Source organism: Diuraphis noxia, unplaced genomic scaffold, assembly GCF_037042655.1.
Source record: "Diuraphis noxia isolate RWA-SAM2 unplaced genomic scaffold, SU_Dnox_SAM2 contig0004, whole genome shotgun sequence".
Taxonomy (NCBI): domain Eukaryota; kingdom Metazoa; phylum Arthropoda; class Insecta; order Hemiptera; family Aphididae; genus Diuraphis; species Diuraphis noxia.
The window spans coordinates 37,523,323-37,547,099 of record NW_028301714.1 but is presented as its reverse complement, the minus strand read 5'-3'; the positions used below and the strand labels follow the sequence as shown (position 1 = coordinate 37,547,099).

Sequence of the window (23,777 nt, the reverse complement as noted above, 5' to 3'; positions counted from 1 at the left end):
GTAAAAACCGCATGCCGCCTAACTTGACTAATGGATAATAACTGTCGAAAGATCATAAGCCTTTAATTAAACCTTTTAACATTACGGCGTTTGACGTTTCTGCACTATATACTTTTAGCTGTTACCAAAACTACTTTTGAATTAGATAAATAACTGCGCAATATCGATACATGTCTACACGGACGTCGTTAGTTAAACGAATATTGACGGACAATATTGAGAGCAAAAAGGACATTAATTTAACATCTGCACCTATGTACAATGATCCGTTATTAATGATTGCTATTAAAAATAAATACAAGTTTCGGAATGAACGAAAGTAATCTAAAATTAATTGTTTTCGATCAAACACTTTATAATGTTATATACCTACACATTTTATTAACGATCGAAAAGAGTACTAAATATTAATAGGTTAGTTATATAACAATTTACACATATTTATCTCAATAATATTACATTTTAACAGCTAATATTTCAATGATTATGACCACGGTTAGATGATTACATACAGTTATATTTAAAAAAAAAAATGTATGACTTAATATAGTTTTTATCACCATGTAGTCAAGTGCAAAACGAACCTCGTATGAAAAATGTTCTTTCACTACTGTCTACTGCACGTTTTTTTCTTTTGGAGTTTTTGGGGTGATAAAACCGCACGACATTGAACTTGGTTTTTATTACACAAGAACGATGAAGTATATTTTATATTAAAGCAGTTTAGTACTATTATACTATACAAAAGATACTGATGACATAATATTTTGACGTTTTTAAACGGCTGAGTGACATAGTGTACTATAATAAGAATTTCGTCTCGTACAGTACAGCACATCTTCGAACTATCTAACGTCAATTCGTACATTGAAACATTATTATAAACTCGCGTAAAGTTTAGTAGACGACATACAGTCAAATTATATAGTCATCATTGAACTTTATACAATGAGATTCTTATATCCAAGAAAATATTTTTAAATCTTAAGATCTAGTATAATATATTATGATATCATAGAAAACGTAAAATAATATAGTATTATATTCTAAAACATTTAAAAGTATATAAATTTGAAAAATTCAATGCGTCCCCTTAAAGATAATATGATATTGTTTACGATCAATTTAGAAACCTGTAAACTGTAAAGCTGAATTAAAATAAAATAATAATACGTAGGTAGATATCACTTGAATACCACGTACGATTAATACGAATTATAATGACGCCTATGATACCTAGGGATTTGTAGGGAGTTATAACGGTTAAATAATGTGTTAGTGTTTCGACACGTTTAGAAAAATTTCAGCAAGCCGCGATGACAACCGATTCGTGATTGGGCGGTCATCCGTGCAGACCTTTGAACCGATGGAGTTACTACCATTAATATTGCTTCACGAGTCACGACTACGAAAGGCGGCAATAATATAGGAACTATTGATTCAACATCAAATTTTTATATACAAATGTACGTCTTCAGAAATATATTTTACTTAAAAATGTAAGATAAAAACTTTGTGTTGCAGTCTATTAAAATAAAGATATAACTTTGTATATTATATAAAAGCATAAAAATAACAAACCATAGTTCAATAGGATAATATTGATATTGTCGCAGTACAAAACTAGAAATTGTACAGTATTTTATTGCATTTATAAAAATATCATTACCTACGTTATTATTTAATATAAAAAAATACGATATTACACTTAAAATAAACACCAACTTAAGAAATAAACGTATTCCAATATTTATTGGCACACGACCTCGAAGTAATATTTATATATGTATATAATATAATATATCAAATATAATATTTACAACTTGGTATTTATAAAATGACGATATTTCATTTGGTTTAGACCGTTTAGAGGATACACACGTCTTAAGCACTGCTATTATTATTACTATTATGATTTTTGTGACTGTTATTATGCGAGAATAATGTGCGGAACGACTCTATATAAATAAATCAACAAACTTTGTTTATTCGCACTACGCCTCACCATAAAGCCATATGAGCCATATGTATGTACTGCGTAGTATGTAGGTACTTGATACACAGGAGACCTAATGCAATTTTGACAATTGCTTTTCAGTTGTGCCGCATGAAGACGTGAACAGTTTTGGTAAAATATTTTTCTGGCTGTCAACAGAATTATTTCGAAATGTGTTGTGTTTGTGTACATACACTCCAGCGAGACAAAAACGTAAGAGAAAATATTATTAAAACATTTTTTATAAATTAAAACAAACAATATTGTGATGGTATAATATAGAAAAAAGTATATTATCTATATTATAGATAAATGTTTCGCAAAATTTTGTTTACAATTTCTATAAGGCAACGAACCTTCAAAATACTTAATTTATATAGCAATAAAACTATCGACAAAACAAGGTTCTATATACTATTAGATATAATATTATTATACCACTTTAATAATAATTATCATGTTTAAGAAATTAAATTCATATTCATATAAGTGCATAATATCAAACTATATTTTCTAAATTTGAATAGTGTATTAAGAAAATTTAGTTTATAGCAAAATTGACAAAGACTATTTTGCTTAAAAATGTAATTTACTAAATAAAATTCTAATGTTTGTAAGTCACACGAATATTTTATCAACATTTTACACAGATTTTTTAAATAACTTCGTATTACAAAAAAAAAAAAAAATTAGTTGTAAATAAACGTAGTAGAAGTGTTAGCAATTGTTGTTATTTTTACAAAAAAATTTGAATAGTATGATAAGTGACTAATATGTCTTCTAACTTCATAAGACGCCCTAGTACGTAATCCTTCAATTCCTTCGTCGTTTGGTCTTGTACTCTAGCTAGAGGTGATATGGGGATCGTTTAAGACTAGTTTCATCTCAACTGTATTGCTAAATGTCAAGTAACAATAGTACATACTAAATAGTATATACAGGTAATTTTCGTACTCAGAGATTATAACGGAAGTATAATTCGATTAAAAACCGTAATAAATTGAACGGTAAGGTCGATCAATTCGATCGAATGAAAATATTGCATTTAACCACTTACCATGAGTACTTATAAGAGCTATAAATAATGATAAGGATCGGCAAAATTTTGTTTCGTTATATAGAAGTTCTAATCGATTGTAAGCCTATACACAATATGGGTGAGTTTGAAAAACTTAGGAAAACATAGGTACAGCAATCATCGTAGAAAGCACTGTTATACCATTTGTAATATAAAACTGATATAATTAATATATATCACACTGATGCCTCTAAGTCCCATGATGAAGTTGGTTTTTCAATAATATTCCAAAACAGAAATATATTATTCAAACTTCCAAGAGCATGTTCCATATTCTCGGCGGAAGCAATTGCGATACTCGAGGCAGTAAAAAGAATAATTAACGATGAGCACCCAAAACACATTATATTCAGTGATTCCCTCAGTACACTCAACAGCATCAAAAACCAATTCCAGCCCGGAGATATCGCAACAAAAATACAAAAAAAACTATATGAGGCATCGTCTAGAAACAAACAAATCACGCTCATGTGGATTCCCGGCCATACGGGCATTCCAGGGAACGAGTTAGCCGACCAACAAGCTAAAATTGCCACCTTAAATGAGGAAGTACCAATATTACCAACACTAACATACGACGACATAAAAACCCTGATTAGTCAGATGTCCAACGACAAATGGCTTCGGATATGGAAGCATCAAACAACTAAACTAAACATAATCAAAAGTTCCACCGACCGATGGACCAACAGCTCCCTTAAAAGGAAAGAAGAAATAGTACTAAATCGCATGCGTATCGGTCATACGAGAATAACACACGGATACCTAATGGCAAAGGAAGAAACTCCCATATGTGACGTTTGCGGTGTCAGGCTGACTGTAAAACACATATTATCAGAATGTCTCAAATATGAACAGGATAGATAAAGGATCGGAATCGACACGTCACTCGACAACGTTCTAGGACCAGAAACAGAGGACAACATCAAGATCTTAGATTTCTTAAAATCAACTAATTTATTCAACTCCATCTAAAAATTTTCTGTAATTAACTAATGTCTGTAACTAATGTCTGTAATTAACTAATTTCTGTAACTAATGGCCATAGATGCCGGGTTGTAAATATATTTTTGGATCAATAAAAAAAAAAAAAATTCATATTTACAGGTATTATCATGCAATATCGTCAGTCACCAATTATATAAGTCGTCAGATTATGGCAACACGTGTAAGCATTTTGGTATAGTATATCTAAATGTAATGCACAATTGTGTTCTGGAGTAATCGAAGTATTACAATTTTTACTTTAAAAAATAGTACCTACCTATAAATTAAATTTATTTTTTATTTTTATCAGCTGAACTGATTTCACCCATTTGGATTATAATCTTATAACAAAGTTTGTATAAAAATCAAATTGTAGCACGAATAAACTCGAAACCATCCTGATAATAATTATTGTGATTTGCAATCATCATCAATATAATATAGTGTAGTTGGCAGAAATATGAAACAACATTATATAATTGTAATACTGTTATAGTATAATATTTCATCACTTTTCATTACGAATACCGCCTTTAATTTTAAGTCAAAAAATGTTAAACCGAACGCCGAGTACTGTATTTTTTAAGTTGTACAGTATGAGAAACGAAACATTTCGAATTTTATGAATTTTATTTAACAAATATTACACTATGTATGAAGCGAACATCATGTTATTGTTTAAACATTGATGTCACGCAGTTATTCTAGAGAAAATAAATGACCCATAAAACATGATACTAATAAGTGAAATGTTGTTACAACGGAATTCAGGATGTTTTTAGAATGTGAAATGTATTTAATTGTTTAAGTAACCCTTACGCATTATATTTTTTTTTCATCACGAATAAAATATATTAGACAATAGAAAAATTCTATGCTTGACGCGTGGGAGGAATGTTTCGTTAAATTATACATTAAAACGAACTCACGATATAATTATAATTGATAAACACACTAATAGATACATTTGTATATATTGGATTTTATAATATAAATCAACAGTTTTAGAAAATGCGTCAATAAAATTATTATATAAGTTAAATTGTTTGTCCATATTGCATATCTGATATAGTCGTTGTAAGATACGCGTCACTAAATATATAATATTTGTTATTTTAACGTTAACAAATATATTATGTATTCTGCTACTTTTTTTTATAAAATATAATATGGCACTGAACCGTTATGAACCAAACAATTCAGTATCAGTAACCATGTTGTTGATGTATATAATATTAAATTAAATAGTCGTTACAACATGCAAGTAAAAGTTAATTATACGATATATAAAATATAACATATAACACTTCTTTTGGTTTTGGTAGCGGTTTAAAAACTAAAAATGTTATAATCTAGAAACTTGTAGTAAACAACATTAAATATGGATTTATTATTGCATATTATTATATTTATTTATATGTCTTTTGGTTCATCATTGATTAAAACACTACTTGTCTACGCCAAGGGCTTGATTACATACGTATATTTGATCTATATAATTACTATCTAAACATATTATCATTGAGTATATATATATATATATATATATATATATAGAGAGAGAGAGAGAGAGAGTGAGAGAAAAAGAGAGAGAAATATACACTCAATGATATTATACATATAAATTAATACTGCTAACTTACTTGACAGGAATAAAAATAACACGGCAAGTCAAAACAATAAAATACACGATATAAGTACATCTCATTTCAGTCATTGTATACATTTTATTTTGAATGATTTCATCGGATATGTAAATTATTCATAATAAGATATGTAATTTTTTTATTATTATCATCCCACACGTTACATGCGGCGGCGGCTACTTCGATTGCAAGTAGTTGTCAACAAGTGCCAACATATCGGTTTCAGTCTTAAAATAACCTGCGGCGCGTGTTCACTTTTCCTCGTTAATTTCAACACGTCTTTGATGATGGTAGCGAAGTAATGCAAATATAAAAAAAAAATCAGTCGATTTTTTTATCCTACGCGCCACTCTACAACCGCCACTCTACAGCTGCGTATTATTTATATATTTACGCTATACTAAATCAAGTCAACGTTTATGTGTACTGTCGAGTTGAGCCAACAAATTATATGCAAATATATTTTCGATTTAATTACAATAAAATTCCGATGCAACTGCAGAAAATTATATTTGAACTGGGGGACGAGGGATGCAAATCGAAACCACTTCGGGTACTTAACACTATGAGCACAGGGTGTAATATAAAGATAGTCTTGTCTCGGTGTTAATCACTTTTTTAAAAACCATATAGTGAAAACGTGATTTTAGAAAATTATTACCAAGTATAAGATAGGAAAAGTAAGGTTAAAACACTATAGTTGATATCATCATATATTTCTAAATGATGGGGTAAATTATATTTAAGTATATATAATATATATATATATATATTTAGATATAATTAACAGTGCGTTTATAAATATTTTAAAAGTAGAGTTACTAATTTTCTTCAAGCATTTTAAGTATTATTATTGGAATAAGTTTAGGCATGATGCATGTAGAAGAATATACTCGTGTAGATACTAGCAGTGGCGCCGAACCCTATGTTAAGGTCGGGCCATGGCCCGACATATTTTGAAAATTTAAGATAGGGCCGCTTCATATTGATCATTTTCCTCTTCACGGTATGCTATTTTATCCGATATTAAGATGTTAGGCCTCTTGAAATATTTTTCGCCCTACTAGATTTTTAGGACTTCGGCGCCACTGGATACTAGATACAAAACAGATAGGTATATAAGACCCTTCACACATGAGATGTCAGCATTTTTAACGTTTGATATTATTTATTAAGCCATCGCATAAAATGAATCACGGTTAAAGAATTGTATTTCTCCTTCATTTTACGATCTCTCAACTAGCAAACGCCGTTCAATTAAAAATAATAAGACGACAAAATATGTGACATCCACGTCTATACAACCAATTTAAAATAATTACTAGGTATTGTCTATGTTAATTAACGCATGCCGAGACTATAGATTTTTAATAATGTTTTATATCTTTGGAAAACGATCAGTGCTTGTTTTACACTTCAACACGTGATTTTATGCGTATTATCATTGATTCCATAATCAATGGTATTATCAAACTCAAACATAACATCCTCTTTGATATAAATAACACCTACATGCACTGTTAATATTTCATAAAGGGTTTGACATTAATCTGACGACCTATTTACGATTATATAAGATTTCACATTAAATTAAAATAAGGTTAAGGTTTTATATCTAATTTTGAGCTCTAGATTAAATTTTATTGTGCCTTAAAGGTTTAATCACAGATTATAAGGATATAGAATATATAGATATCATAGAAATTAAAAGAAAAACATTTATATTAAAATGTATTATTATATAACTATCTAGTTTGAAAATTAAAACTTGTGACAATAATTGTCTAGATTATCTATATAATAAGTTATAAAAATGTCATACTTGAAATAATATATTGGTATTATTATAATTTATAATATATAATCATAAATAAAATCACACATTTAGGAGTTTTACGTAATGTGGTAACCTACAATTTCATTTTTTTTTTTTTTTTTTGATAATAAACTTATTGATAGTTAGTAGGTACTAGGAAAAATATAGCCAAAATATGGACGACTAAACAAAAAACACGATTATTATATAAATTAATGATTAAATATAATTAACATTTATACAAAGTGTACGTTCACTATACTGTTTTTGAGCGTTCATCTACCAGCTTGGATAATTTATATATATATATATATATATATAATATAATATAATCTGGATTATACATAGTTGGTTTGAGTTTATATAGAATACGAATGTCGGGCTGAATAAATAATCACTAAAATTTAATGAATCTATAGTGAACTAATAGTTCCTTTATTATGATTTAGTAGCCCATGGTTGGTCATTAAATATTATTGAAACATTAATTTAGTCAATTTTTTTATACATTCGGCACTTAAAATGTAAATTAAAATATTTTTCATAATTTGTATACTCGATAAGTACAACAAATGTTAAATGGTAAAGTTATTTTTAAGAAATACACTAATCAAGAAACCAGAGGTAAGAAACTATGTTTATGTATAACTACGGTATATGTACTCGGTACGTGCTTTAAAACTTTCAAAATGTTAATTTTGCTGTGTAAAAAAAAATCGTGAACAAGCCCGTTTTACACAAACATATAATTTAATTTTATGGACTCAATGTTATAAAATTATGTAAATTACATATAAAAGCTAATACAGTTTTAAATTAAAAATCAATTTCAAACAATAATTTTATGATAAAGCGTATTTAATAGGCACGACAAAAAGTGTAAATCGCTGAAGTTATTATTATATTATGGTATAATTATTGATTTTATAGCAGGAGCTGATTGAATATAAATGCACTTAATAGTATGGTTTTATATACGCATTACATTTTTAATGTTCATAAAATATACTATCCATGATCCATCACATACGCTTATATGAATAATTATAGAAAAAAGATGGAATATTATTGAACTCAAAGTCTACATAATATATTACTGCTTAAGACACCTAGTGGAATATCGCTTTTTTTTAAAAAACTATAAACACGCGTTTGATTTATTAAAACTGGAAATATTCATGTTTGGCGAATGTAAAAACGGCTAGCCATTAATCTGGCTACTTTTAAACGGTAGTTTACATAAATTACCACGCTGATCTAGACCACTATATATTATCATATTATCTTGTTCGTTTTTCTGCGAGTTTAGGAAAAGATGCATCATAATATGGAAAATGGTTTGTATAAGTACACTAATACGGGTGTATTGTGTGTATAAAAAACAAAACAGATAAACATTGGATATATTATATAATACGACATACTAAGAATCGTGGTGAAAATACAAAACAAACAGAAACGTATATGGATGTCGTGAACCGGTGGCCGAGATCATTACAAGATGTGTTTGTTTAAATCCCCGTTTAAAACTATATATTGATTTAAGGGAAAATAATTATTGACATAAACTGTATTTGTAACAACGGTGGGATAATTGCTGTACTTAAAATAAAAAAAAAATAATAACTGCAATCGAAATACTTGGACGATAATACGTATTTCGTTGCATGTGTTGTATCTACTATTTTGTTTAAGCTAGACGTACCATGTCGCGACACTCAGTTGGATATCGATGTTCGGCGAATTGATTTCAAATTTCGATGGTACACGACGATTACCGATTTTAGTAGGCACTAGGTTTATTAAACGGGTAAAAACAATGAATTACTACCTATATAATATATAATTCATAAAAGTAAAACACTTAAAAATATGAAGGCAGTTTTAAAGAAGAAATATATGCCTGCACAACTTTGATTTTCGGAGGTAAGGGTTATTTACTTGAATTTTACTTTAAGTCTCACTGTGCATAATACCACCATACTTAAAAATATATTAAAATTCAACCACAGTGCCAACTAGCGTAATAAATAATAATATAACAGTGCGCATAACACATCATATTATATTTACTCTAACTTCTCCACCATGATATCGGAAGCTGTGAAGTATATAATGTTAATATATGCATAAATATAATGTATATATACAAACAATATAGTTTATAATGATTTATATTTCACGAGTACCACGAGCATAAGTGTGTACACTGTACACTGTACCTCCTATATAAAACAGGCTATATACAGTACCTACATATATTAAGTAGTGATAATATATTAATATATACACTCATGAGTCTAAAAAAACAAAGCCCGATTCACGTACCTATTCACCGTATAGAAACTAAACAGTGAGATGGTTCAATTTATTTAGTAGGTAATTAAATAATACCATTTAACACAAAAAATAAGAAAATATTTTTTGGAGTAAATATTGTAAATCGACTGTACATTTTAATAAATTATAGTTTTTGACCACCGTCTGCAAGTGTAAATTATACACGTATTATATAATTCTTATATACAATTTGAAAAACATAATAACTCAAACGCGAAAAAAAATTCCGTTCGGTTCACGGTTAATATATCGGTATATGCAGTATACGCTATATCTATATTAAAATGGTCTGTACCCAGGTACCTACATAATGTTATATATGTAACCTATACGCATGTTTTATGTTTAAAACAATATATTTTTATGGTTCAGGGGAGAAAAAAAGATATCGTAGGTAATTATATTTTTTACGGGTGTACACATTTATATATTTTTTATTTTTTTTTGACGCCCAAAAACTGACCACTGACCTGCATAAATGTATCGCTGTTCCTGTTATACATACTCTTGCTGTTCGATCTTTGTCTGTTAACGATTTGCTGTGGAATAATATGAAAAATAATAATAACGACACACACGAGCTTTGTGTGTGTGTGTGTGCCGCCGTTGACATCACAACAAGATATACGACGGTATTATTTTATTCAAACTTGTGCATTACGATATAATTACCGCCATTATTTGACACGTCATGCTGCAACTAGTGCGCTCACAATATACCGGTTTTGGATTTTTTTTTTTTTTAAACACTACACCACCGATCAGAGCCCGACCAGATATCATAAAGACGCGGGTAACCTAATACTGAATCCCATAAAAACGCGGATTAACACAAATTATAACGATTAACCATCATTTTCGATAAGTAATCGGTTCATTACCACGCTAATACTGTTATTATACTATACCTACCATTACTATATTACATTGTACTAAGCTACTAAATTTATGAGCATTTTTTATGTATATTTTATATTTGAAAGAAAAAATATAGTTTAATACCAATAGTTATTATAATATTTATAATCAATGGTTATATACATATGATAGTTCACTCCCGGCGTCACCAAAAAATAATTTATTACAAATCTAATAGATGGATATAAAATATAAAATACAGCTATAATAAACATTGTATTATAATAATTACCTTCGCAAATTTCATGGGTAGTATAATTGGCTTTCAGATGAAACATATTTTAATGACATCTCGACATAAATAATTCAGTTTACAATAGTAGCGTTTTGCGCATTATAGCGAATAAAAATTGTTTCGTGGTGTATATTATATCGCTGGAGTTAAAGTTCAATAGTTTATATATTCACAGACGTAGAGAATAAAAAATCAAATAAGCACTTAACTAAATTAGTAAAAGAATAAAAATATCCAGTCATACTTCACTGTTCAAAGTCACATATTATACGTGTTGTTATTACACTTGAAGTTCGATGATTTAGTGTAAGTTATACTTTATATTTTAAGTTATGATATATGTATTCTTCGGTTTTTACATATTCTAAATGCGTTATAAAAAATACGAATCCCAGACAGATAAAGATGTCAACAAAATGTGGATAAATATCATTCGATATCCAACTGTTTTTTTTTCTCCAAAAGTATCAAATCGAATATACTTTGAACCTTAGATCACTCATTTTGCGCAAGCAATGTATAAAGTATTATGAATTACGTCGTACAATTTAAAAGTGTCATTGATTACCTAAACATTTTATAAACACATAATATCATACAATCGAGACGTTTAACACCGTAAATAGCTGGTTGAATGGAGATATAATCATAGTTATGTTGACACAAAGTTCCGTTAATAGCCCAGTTAGAATAAATTACTTTCAATTCGTAAAAGAAACAAAAATGTATATTGTATTTATCTCAAAAACATAAACATAGCCAGCTAAGTAAACATGTTAAATTATACAAATAGGTGGCCGGAGCTGTTATACATGATATGGAAATTCTACAGGGAAATATCCATAAAATGTGTTAATTAATTGGTTTTCGTTATCCTAATTTATATTTGTATATGTATACACATAATTAACAGGCAATATAATATAAATACACATGTATTAAAAACTGCAGATCATGTGATGAACGAAGAATGTACTTTTGATTGTAGTACATAACATCCGTTTAAAAAAAAATTCGTCCGAGTGCTAGAACAAAAAAAATATATATATTATAGTCGAACACGTTTATGAAATAATATCACGAGATTTTACAAACGTGAAATACTTAGAATATTCAACTGTTCAAACCACTGTTGTACAAAATAGATAAAATTGTGTAAAAAATATAAGCGAAATCACGACATAGATATGAGAATTTGAATAAGTATATAACTGGAAAATATGAATGAGATAATATAAAGTATTCCCTGGCCCTACTAGGACCGTCCTAGTCGTTATATCTAACGGATGACAATTCTCTTTTCCTCAAATAATAATTCTTTACGTATTGCTTTAATTTTTTTACAACACCAGACGGTCGTTTATAAACATTAAGATTCCGTTCTCATCGCATAGCATATACCGTTCCAATGTATTTTAAATTTAAATTGCTATGCTGTTAAGCATGTTTATAATTGTTGCACCAAAATGTGTATTGTAGACGAAGGTGATTAGCTTAAAATGTAATAATTAGTCTGACAAAAAGAATATATTACACATAATAATATATACCTAGTACCTATACTGGTTAGAATTGGCCGCGTGTTGTAAATATTGTTTTAATAACGTATATATTAGATCATATATCGTTTAATATACATACGCATAATATATATATACACTATCGTTTGCCATCGGGTAATAAATATTTTAAAATTATATGATTTAAGGATCTGGATAAAATATTAATTTACATCGGGAAAATAGCTGTATCAGTTTTTTTCAATGCACTGCCCGTATTTTTATGTATAGGTTTTAATTAAATCAATTAAAGTAATTGGATGAGCGAAACGGGCATCGTGTTTACTAGTTATAAACATTTCAATTCGTACACCAAAGTATATAATATTCACGTATATACATATTCATCGTGTTAAATGTGAAAACTCGGAGTATCCGCGCAGCTATTTAACTACCTACAGAGACCATTTTTAGAGTTGATTGGCTTGACTCTTAAACCATATGCACATAGTTTATAATATATAGGTTACGTCTTACGTCATAGTAAGTATTATACCTATATCTACTCGCAGAATAACTCAAACGGCATAGTGAACGAAAATAAAATTCGTTATGTTGATTTAGTAAATGCAGTTATTTGCTGTAATATACCATTCAGCCAAGTTAGCTAGGTCGTGCTTTAACAATTTAACGTCAGAGGATATAATATAAAGAGATCGTTACCTCTTGTGCATAAATACATATAACATACCACTTATAAGTACACTATTTGATATTATCGCGAATATATTATACATTTATACTATATAAACACAACGAGTAAACGAGAAAATCTAACAATTAATAATTTAAGTACTACTATATATAGTGTAAACAATAAACATGTATACATATACACAAACGTCCGTTTTGTTTTTATTATTTTTATATTAGTTATTCAAAACGCGCAGCACACGCAACACCACGCGCCGGTCACACAAAATAATTAAAAATCGTGTTTACACAATGAGCAAAACTTAATTAAAGAATTTCAGAAATCGTATGCAAAAGTCGTTTAAAACTTTTACAGCTGTATATATGCATTATGTTTATGTAGAATGTTCATGTTATTTAAAACCTCCGAACAATAAAAGGAAAAAATAATATAAATATATATATATATATATATTATAATATTATAGTATTATACTATGCATTGTCCTCGGGGGTCTTTCACGTGGTTATTATAATATATAATAAACAATAATATACGTAATAATATGTATATAATAATTTGTTTTTAAAGATGATAATACAACATAACCTCGACTAAACAATTGTGTAGTATCACAGTTAGTTAAATGCACGTAGCATAATAACAAAATTTTGTACTATAAGTATTTTTGAACAATCATTATCGCATAATAAGGGTATAAGATTGCGGTTTCCCCGCCAATTTAACCCTAATAAAGTTAAAATTGTCGTAAAATAAGATATGTGTTAAACTTGGTGTATTAAATCGATACCTACAGTGATTTTATGCGACGTTCGATTTTGGATATATGTAGCTTATACAATATACAGGGATAATTTTATCTTGTCGAGCGAAACGTGTCGTCGAGTATAATCTTATCGATGTATGCTCAAAAACAAATTAATACTATAATTACACTACATCTGCCATCGGTACATAACATATTATACATATATGATAAAGCGCAGTACCTACCTATAAGAAAATTGCAAAATATTTCTTTTTGCACACCGAGTGCACATTATATTATAATATATAAGTAATATATGTACAAACTAGGTACGTTATAATAGAGTTTAGTTTTTTGGCAACACGAATCGGTTTCATTATCGTTTTCGTATAACGGTCACATATAAATAATATTAATATCAAGTCTTTTTCCAACGATATTGTGAAAAACAATAATACAAATATAGGTGCCTATAATATATTTACTTATAAAAAATATCTATTTATATTGAATTATAATATATAACTTATGCAATATGCATAGGTATACAGGTACCTGATAAACGGATTTAAGATGTGTATTTTTTTTCCGGAAACTAGGATAAGATATATTTATTACAGAAAACTACTGAGAAAAAATCTCTATAACAAAAAGTATGAAGTCCATTTAAAGCGATTAACTACAAAAAACATATCGAGCTGTAAAAAAAGGTCAGCTGATACCTGTATTTTATTACTTAAGTCTTTCCAGCATATTAAAACGTATATATAGGTTTTTTATTTACGAACAACTTATTATCGAGCTTTTAAGCGCTACTATAAAATATAATAATAATAAATGGATAGTTGAACACGATTTAATGTAAATCTGTTTCGCTATATAATATACGATAGAAAGATTCGTATTCGTATGTTATAGAGAAACGAAACGTCGTAAATATTTAAGAAAATCAAATCAAATGATTAACATAATTATAACAAGCTGCAGGTAACTAATAATCATGTTGTCAAGAGTTTTATTTTTAACAAACTAATAACACTGATAGAGAATAATAAAAAGCGGCATAACACAATACGAAACGAATTTAAATCTTAGCGGCTAAAACGCGTATATCTGCTGAGAGTATAGTATTATATAAATATAAGTATAATACGTGCATAGTGTTAGCACATAGGTATACCTACCGGCAGAAACAAAGTAAATAAATAAATATTTGTTCAACTCGTCTGTGGGCTAAATATTATGCTGAGTAATATAAGCCACTTAAAAAGATACACACACGCATGACTTGGCTATTCATATTCGTCGCATATATTACATTATACCTAACCGCAGACTCTTTAATAAATAAAAAAAATTTGTTCCATTCTGTTAACATAACCATGTATTCTCACCTGATAATTAATAGTACGACCGCTACGCGAACCATTACTCTTCCACTGCTATATAGTTATTTTATTTATTTATTTTATTATCCGTACATAATTTATTTCTTAATTGGTATACTACGTTACATGTAACATACACCAAATCAAATACAAACAAATCGAAATTCAAAAACACCGTATTTGGTTCGTTTCACATTATAAGATCAGCAGGAAAATAATATAAGGAAAGACGCATACAGAACCACGGAAATCAACTATATAGCGACGGACAGCTGAACAATTTTTAACGTCACATTATAATGTGGGTATAAAAAAAAATTCAACGTTTATAGGAATACAAAAATGATTTTATTATGTAAATTGTACACGCAGAGACAACCTGTGTGAAACGCGCACAATATAATAATAGATTACCTATGAGACTACGATATCGCGGGTGTGGATTTTTTCGGTACAATCAATATTATGTTATACGACGGTATCTATAATGTTATCCATCTATATTGTCATTTAAAAAACTTAACATAAGATTATTCAGACATCTTTCGAAAATGTTGCCCTCGTATATATATAGCCAACGTTATTTACTGACATTTGTCACTCTATTATACGTATTTGCGATATTTATGAGCCCGACGACTATAGTTTGTACCAATACCAGTTTCTCTATTGAAATTTCGAACGAAAGAATCTGTAAAATATTATCATAAATGCGGATTCAGCAAAACTCCAAATATAATATATGTAAGCTTCAAAAGCATTATTTGCTTATTATTTCTATACCTAAATTATGACGGCTATGAAATAAACATATTTCGATCCCGAGCGGCATTTAAAAAATTTAAACGACTAAACAGCTACTAGCTACTATACATACATGTGTATGTGTGATGCTTGAGGAAATAAAGAGCGCATATTATGATTTCGATCAATTAAGCCCTCCGCGAGCGCACATAATATTATAACAGTCAGCGGGAAAATCACTATGTATAATAATATGTATATACATTTTATAATATAACGAAATAGCAGGGCAGCTATATATATTATAATATACGACGTCGGAGGTTCACCGCATTATATTCAATATGTATATAATATGTGATTAAATAACACTTGTTACTGGTATTATTTTTTTCTCGTTTTTGATGTTAAGTATTTTTATTATTATTACACGTATACACGGAGGTGATAAAAATATCGTACCGGGCTATTAAAATAATATTATTTTTCAATAGACCTCGGGGCGCCGATGAAAAACGCGTGTTACGTGCCGCAGAGTTCGACAATATACGTTAATGTAAGTGGTACCTACCTAAATACCTATAAACGACAATTATGTATTGGTGTCTAAGTATAAATAAATGTACACAAAGACGAAAGACTAAGAGAGCGGCATTTGGTCAACGGTACGAGTTGTTGTTATAGTATCATGTATATGATACCAAAGAAATAGCAAACGTCGAATTTTGTTTTTTAGATCGTCAAACGCTCATTCAAATATTAGACAAAATTTGGATTTTTTTCTATCTTAATGCTTAATGTTGACTACATCATAATATGCCTATGTATGGCATTGATGTAATACCAAATGGCACACAACCACGGAAAATAAATTAAGAGAAATTAAGCACTCTGATGGACTCTGGCAAAAATACACTGACCTAAACAGAAAAAATCAGGTGCTTCTTAATCGACTTAGAATAGGCCACACAAAATGTACACATGGACATCTCATGACAAAGACAGATCCACCTCTATGCCTAGCATGCAATGAAAACTACTCCATCAAACACATCATCGTACACTGCTCAAACTTCAATGAAGGAAAGACTTCAACATCCCTGACAACCTGTACGAAACAATTGGTCCATTTTCAAACTATCAAGACATAATTTTATATATAAAAAAATTGAATTGTGCAATAACATATAATATAGTGTAAAACTGTAAAACTTTTGTTAAAGCTCAACAAATACAAAAAAAAAATATATATATATTATATATACATATACCTATGTGTTTGAAAGCAGCGAAGAAGAGACGTGATACTTATATAAATCACAATATTACAAGAATATATTCTGATATGGCAGATTATCGCGAAAACGACGCAACAAAACAAAGTTAGGTATACGTATTTATTTTAATTGAAAAACTTTTAAGAGAGCGAAATAAAGTATACCTAAGCTTTTTTTATTTAAACTAAAAATCGTAAAACATTTCCCTATTTTTGTTTATTTATTTTTAAATAACAAACAATGTCTTACATAATTATTTTCACGTATTGTCTAAAAATTATACCCCTAAGTACAAAACCATATAGATACATTTTTATTTTAGTAATTAAATCAAAAAAAAAATACTTGCATATAATATCAAAGTTAAATTGTTTTTTTTTTTTTTTTTTAATTGGCCAAAACATAATTACTGCGAATCTTGATAGATATAATTCATACAAGTTGATTACTTGATAAATAGCCAATAGAAAAAATGTATAATAGACATTGATGATAATTGATAATGATATGTGGTATACTCATACTTATACTGCAGGTACTGACACAATACTATTAGTATTTACTATTTAGTACCACTACGAAATCATTCTTTTGTGACAATTCAAAACTAAAAAATATTATGACCTAAAGTCATACATCCATATTCCTAGATCAAACTAGTAAACTTCAATACAGTAAGCAGGTACTTATGCTTGCAATATAAATGTTTAACGTTACGGAATTTTGAAAAATACCCTTAAATTACACTAACTGCAATAAATAATATGTAATGCGTGAAAATTCTACTGTTGTAACTATAATGTGAAAATGTATTTAATTTATATTTTCATAAATTATACCTAAACAACGAAAAGGCTCTATTTTGTTTGAGAAAAGTTTTAATAATATATCATATGAAACAGGTCTAATAAATAGTAATACTTTATCTAAAAAGTTTGAACTCGTTATTTTTATTCTTCAATTTGTTCAATTATTACACTTAAAAAAGAAAAAACCTATGTGATAGACGATTTTTATCGCTATGATTTATAAAAAGTTCTAATGTATAGCACTATAATAGATACTATATACACGATAAGTATAAATATATGAAAAATATATATAGCAAAAACAATATTCAACATTGATACCAAGGATTATAGGTATTGTAAATAATGCAATGGTCAAGATAACTTTTTCTCAACTTACACAATGAGCAAGCCTCCGTAAATTGTGCCAAATTTCTAATATTCAAATAATTAATTTAATCAAAAGATTTTCTAGAATCAATAGACAATATACATTTTGTTTTAACATAATGTATAACAAAATGGAAGTTTATTTTTGACCATATATTTTTAATTAGAGTTTTAACTAGAATATAGACTAATATATTCAAAGACTGCTAGCATAACGAATATTATTAATTAGCAAGAATACTATTTTGTAAGACATTATGTAAGAATAAAATAAATTAATTCCATGGCCATATTTTAGCATACATTATATTCAATTATGTAACAGAACAAAAAATGTGTACCTAATTATAAAGACTAAAGAGTGCAAAAATTTCGAAAAGAAAAAACCAACTTTATTAATATATAACATAAAATAAAATATTATGTACATGGAAATGTAATAGAAAAAACACGGTCATTAGTCATATATACTTATTTCTGTATTATAATATTATGATTGTTTTGTTTACTTTACAATGAAAACAATAAACGTTTCGGATGCAATAAACATTAATATTATAATAAAATTGTTTGTGGGTGTATAATATAACACTCGCGGTGGTGTATTACATGTATACACATTAAAGCAACGATGAATAATTAAATATTTGGGCCCACATATCGAGTATGTAGTATATTTCGACGAAAAAAATGTAAGTCTTAGGTTATGATTTCAAGCACATAATATTATGTAACGTATATAATCTATAGAATATACTCGTATATATGTTTAAAATAAAATATAATGCATTATTATGATATTTTTTAAAACTCTGTACAATTGTGCATGATAGTTGTATGGCTATCCCATCATAAACATCACGTCTTGAATCGTATAGTAATATAGACTGTCTGTAAAGCGCAGCAGAGCGTCGAAACATTTTCGCAGAGTGCCGTCGACTACGACACGGGCAATTGCATATCTGTATCCCACAGCAACGCATTGAGCCGTTGAATGTATATACGGGGCAATTCTTTACACAAGCTATTACTCTTCAATGTTAGTGATTTAGAAAAACAATGTTTTCGTAATGTAACATTTGAAGCATAGACGATATAATATTATATCTTTGTGATTTAAAAAAAAAAAATATTATCTTATTGTTTTGTTGTAAAAAAATAATGACAGAAATTATGAAATTAGCATTTCCAGTTATTTGATCACTCTGTACAAACATAACATAACGTTTATTATATATTATTCTCTTTGACGGTTTTACACGACCAATTGCAACCATACGTCACACCGAAAAGGGAGACCACACGCGAACAGAAAGCGAACAAACGCGATTAATTAACTGATGGACGTCAAAATATTGGCCAAAAGGTTTTTTTACGACTTATGTCAGACTGTCATACCTACTATGTACGCTCGTCAATGCCGTATAATATAATTGGCTTTTGTGGTGCGGCCAAAAGTCTTAGTCAGTAATTTAACCTTACCTATACAACAGCTAAACAAACGTAGACTGCAGCACGAATGACATATTATGTCAGCATAATGCTACATAAATAATACGAGCATTTTAAAATAATACATTTGTTTTTATCGACATACGTACGTACAAAGCTGACCCGATGCTGGTTGGGGAATAATTATTGAGGATTTCACTGTTGGAAGTACTTATCGTTATAAAATATAGTATACTCGTATCATGGACAGCGGCAGACGCGTATAGAATGCAGTACGTACGAACGCGAAATGCAATTTAGTGCACGTGCTTGTATGAACTCGGTCTGGTTATCATTTATTATCACGAGCAATTTTTTTCAATCAAACAACGTGTAGGTATATTTTACGACAATAATAATTATTGACATATTATGTTCACTATAGTTTTAAAAACATTATTCAAAATATGCAGATCCGAGACTAAAATTATTATCATAACGTGATGGAACAAAATATTGAATGGCATAGATATAGATAAAATTGGACGATCACGAGTATACGTTATAGACCCTAGATTGGGTAAGCGTGCAGTGCTCGCCTCGATTTATTTGAGTCAGACCCTGCAGGGCATAATAAAGTCTGTGTTGTGCACAGATATATGGTAAATCTTCGGGGGACATTTGTTATAGGTATAATAATAATAGCCGTATACCCATAACGATATATATTTAAATGCCATCACTGCACTAAAACCTTTTACGCATAACTGTATAATATTACCTGTATACACGTGTATATAATATATTATTCTGTACGAATGTATAATATCGCTTATAATAATAATATGAACGATATAACATTTTTATAGAAATGCGACGCTCCGAGGCGGTGTGCTGGTGAACCTATACATATATATATTCATGATCGTATCAGTTATTTTGACTTGTGATTTAAATATCGTACGGAATTGACGAAATTCGAGATCGTAAATACTCTCGTACCCGAATATTGCCACCAGAAAGAAATCTATTGTAAACGTGCGGAACGGTGCCAAAAAGGATTACGGTGTCGATTGTTCGTTCACTTGATCGAAACGATGATGTATTATTACGACGAAAGTGGTTCGAATATAATATATGTGCAAATGTGGACAAGACTATAAGAGGAAGTCTGTTTCTCCTCTTATTTTTTGAAATTTCTTTGAAGTACGCACTAATTATAGCTAGGTACAGGTCGGATCGTTAATAATCGAGTGTATCAAAAGGAAACATATTTTACCCTTCTGAAAAGACGTCCTACATATAAAACGACTTCCTGTACCGTATATATAATATTTTTATTGTCATTATTTGTTATATAGCTGTTTTCAATTGCCTACATCGAAAAGTTTTCAAATATGTTCGCGCACGCGGATCCCTCTTCGAATCGATAGCAATACGTCTTGCCTGCCATTTGACAAAACACGATGTTTCATAGTTTATAGTGTGCCTAAAGCCATATTACACACGCTGTATATGTACGTATACTATTTGACCTATCAAATCGCTTGCCAAGTGGGTGTTCGCTGGTATTTGAATGCACATTATCAATTATATATATATATTGTATGCGATCTCAGGTATAAAACATCATAAAATAATATCCTCGTGGTCATTGGTATATATTGTATATGTTGTATTTAATTGGAAACTGAGCGTAACTACAATGCATTGGTGCCATATAAAGGAAGAGTAATTTAAATTTTAATGAATGTTCCCGCAAAGTCAACGTGTCATCATTAGTAGGTAGCAAACATTTATTTCTCGTTGAAAGGCTATACGGATAATAATTATAATTTAAATTGCTTTTATTGAATGGCTCTAGAAGGGGTTATTAAGGTGTGAAATTAAATTTATTTATTATTCGCATAAGTCATCTTGAGTGTAGTCGTTAAAATTATTACCCCAAATTATTATTATTATAACCATGGATTGTTTTCAGTGAAAATAAAATGATTGATTATAGCAATAATTGTAGACATCGAGTAAAAAAATATTAACATAAATTAAAATATATAATATAATGCATCGTTAATTGATAATACGCAGACGCGTAATAATGTGTGTATGATCTATTATAATATCCGTCGCATTATATCTATAATACGTTTTATGCACAGATGACATATATTTGACTTAAATTCATAAATATTTTATGAATAACTTTTATACTATACTGTACTACTATAGGTACTTTTTCCACCATAAAAATCTAATGCATTTATTTATAAGAATTTAAAAATCACATAGGTAAGTACCTATAATGCAACATGCATAGGCAATAATATCGGACAACATGACCGGTGAGAAGTGTATACAATTTGAATGTTATCTCCAACAGTCTTTTAACATACAATTTGGACGTGGTATATATATTATACATATTGGCTACGCCTATTAAATACTCTATGTCGATTCTACATAATAAAAACCTAACGCAACTTGTAATCGTTTGCATCATTACACCTGTATACTATTATAATACATAAGACATAACGACGAAACGGTCGTATAAAACTTATTATATTTTACTGCCGCTGTCGGCCAGTACGCTACTAAAATTTTTATTACGTTTTAATTGCTATAAAGCCGAAATCGAAATGCATAAAAATTCCCTAGGGCAATATTTCATTTGCGCGCGTGGCGCTTTTAGATTGTTCCGAGTAGGTATTTGATTTATTGCTCCGGTTCATGTATATATATACATCAATATACCAGATACCTTCACATATATAATATAATATTATTTTGTGCAAAATATCAAATACTATTCCTAAGTGAATTCTTTTTGATATTATATGCTTTGGGAATTTGCGAACAAACTTCGTTACATTATATATGGCCAAAAAAAAAAAAAAACAATTTATACGCGTGTATTGTTTCATTAAAAGAGAATAATATTAAACAATATAAGCGTATACATCATCATTGCCACAACCGTATCGGCCGCGGGCGTACTAGTAGGTGGGCGAAGGATGAGGGAGTTTTTTATAAAATTGAATTTTTTTTTGTTTATAAAAAACAAAAGTAAAAACATTACATTTGGTGTGGACCATTATTGGGGCGGGTATCTTTAAAAATCATAGTGTATGCAGAAAATGATAATGTAGCGGCGAGAAGCGCGCAGCGAGTGAATTATTAAAAAATAGTCAGGATTTTAATAAAAAAGGATGATTGCTGAAATATGTGCTACAAACATTTTTAAGAAAATCACATATTAATAATATGCAATCTGCTACCTACTCCCTCTATATATAAATTTATAATAAAACTATTTTAATTTTTTTGAAATAAAACCGTTGAAACTATTTTGAAAAATTTGTTATACTAAATAATAATTTTAGTCAACCGCGAAAAAGAATAAAATCGAATACGACAGAACAGTATATAAAGTAGATTAATCAGAGTTTTGATGCTTATATAGGTATAAAGGTATTTGTTGTATAAGCGAGGTGACCACGCAAAACCAAAAATAAAATATTTCTCTATGGGAAATGCAGATAAATAACTGCAGTTGTTCCATGTTTAAACTGGAAAACATTTTGTTTGACCATTAAATATTTTAAGAGCTAATCTAAGATCCGTCTTATGTTATATTAAAACGAATATTTTTTTAAAGATTGCACATTAGGTTTCTAATAAACAAATGATAAATATTATATTATATATAGGCACTCAAAAACCATTATCTTGCAAGCAAATGTATCACTTATTGCCATAGAAAATACAAATATTTGGCGTA

At 29.0% G+C, this 23,777-nt stretch overlaps 1 protein-coding gene across 3 annotated transcripts in view; it reads right to left on the bottom strand.

The window, feature by feature from the left end:
- The window catches only part of Tpst (tyrosylprotein sulfotransferase), a 102,313-nt gene that overhangs the window by 58,793 nt on the left and 19,743 nt on the right, over positions 1–23,777 (bottom strand). The window contains exon 1 of one of the 3 annotated variants that reach the window (XM_015516136.2): positions 10,334–10,527. The exons of the other annotated variants lie outside the window; for them this stretch is intronic. Within the exon in view, the coding sequence (XP_015371622.1) occupies positions 10,334–10,366 (33 nt within the window). The 5' untranslated portion in view covers positions 10,367–10,527. Of the gene's footprint in view, positions 1–10,333; positions 10,528–23,777 lie in introns of those variants that run through there. 3 annotated transcript variants of the gene reach the window in all.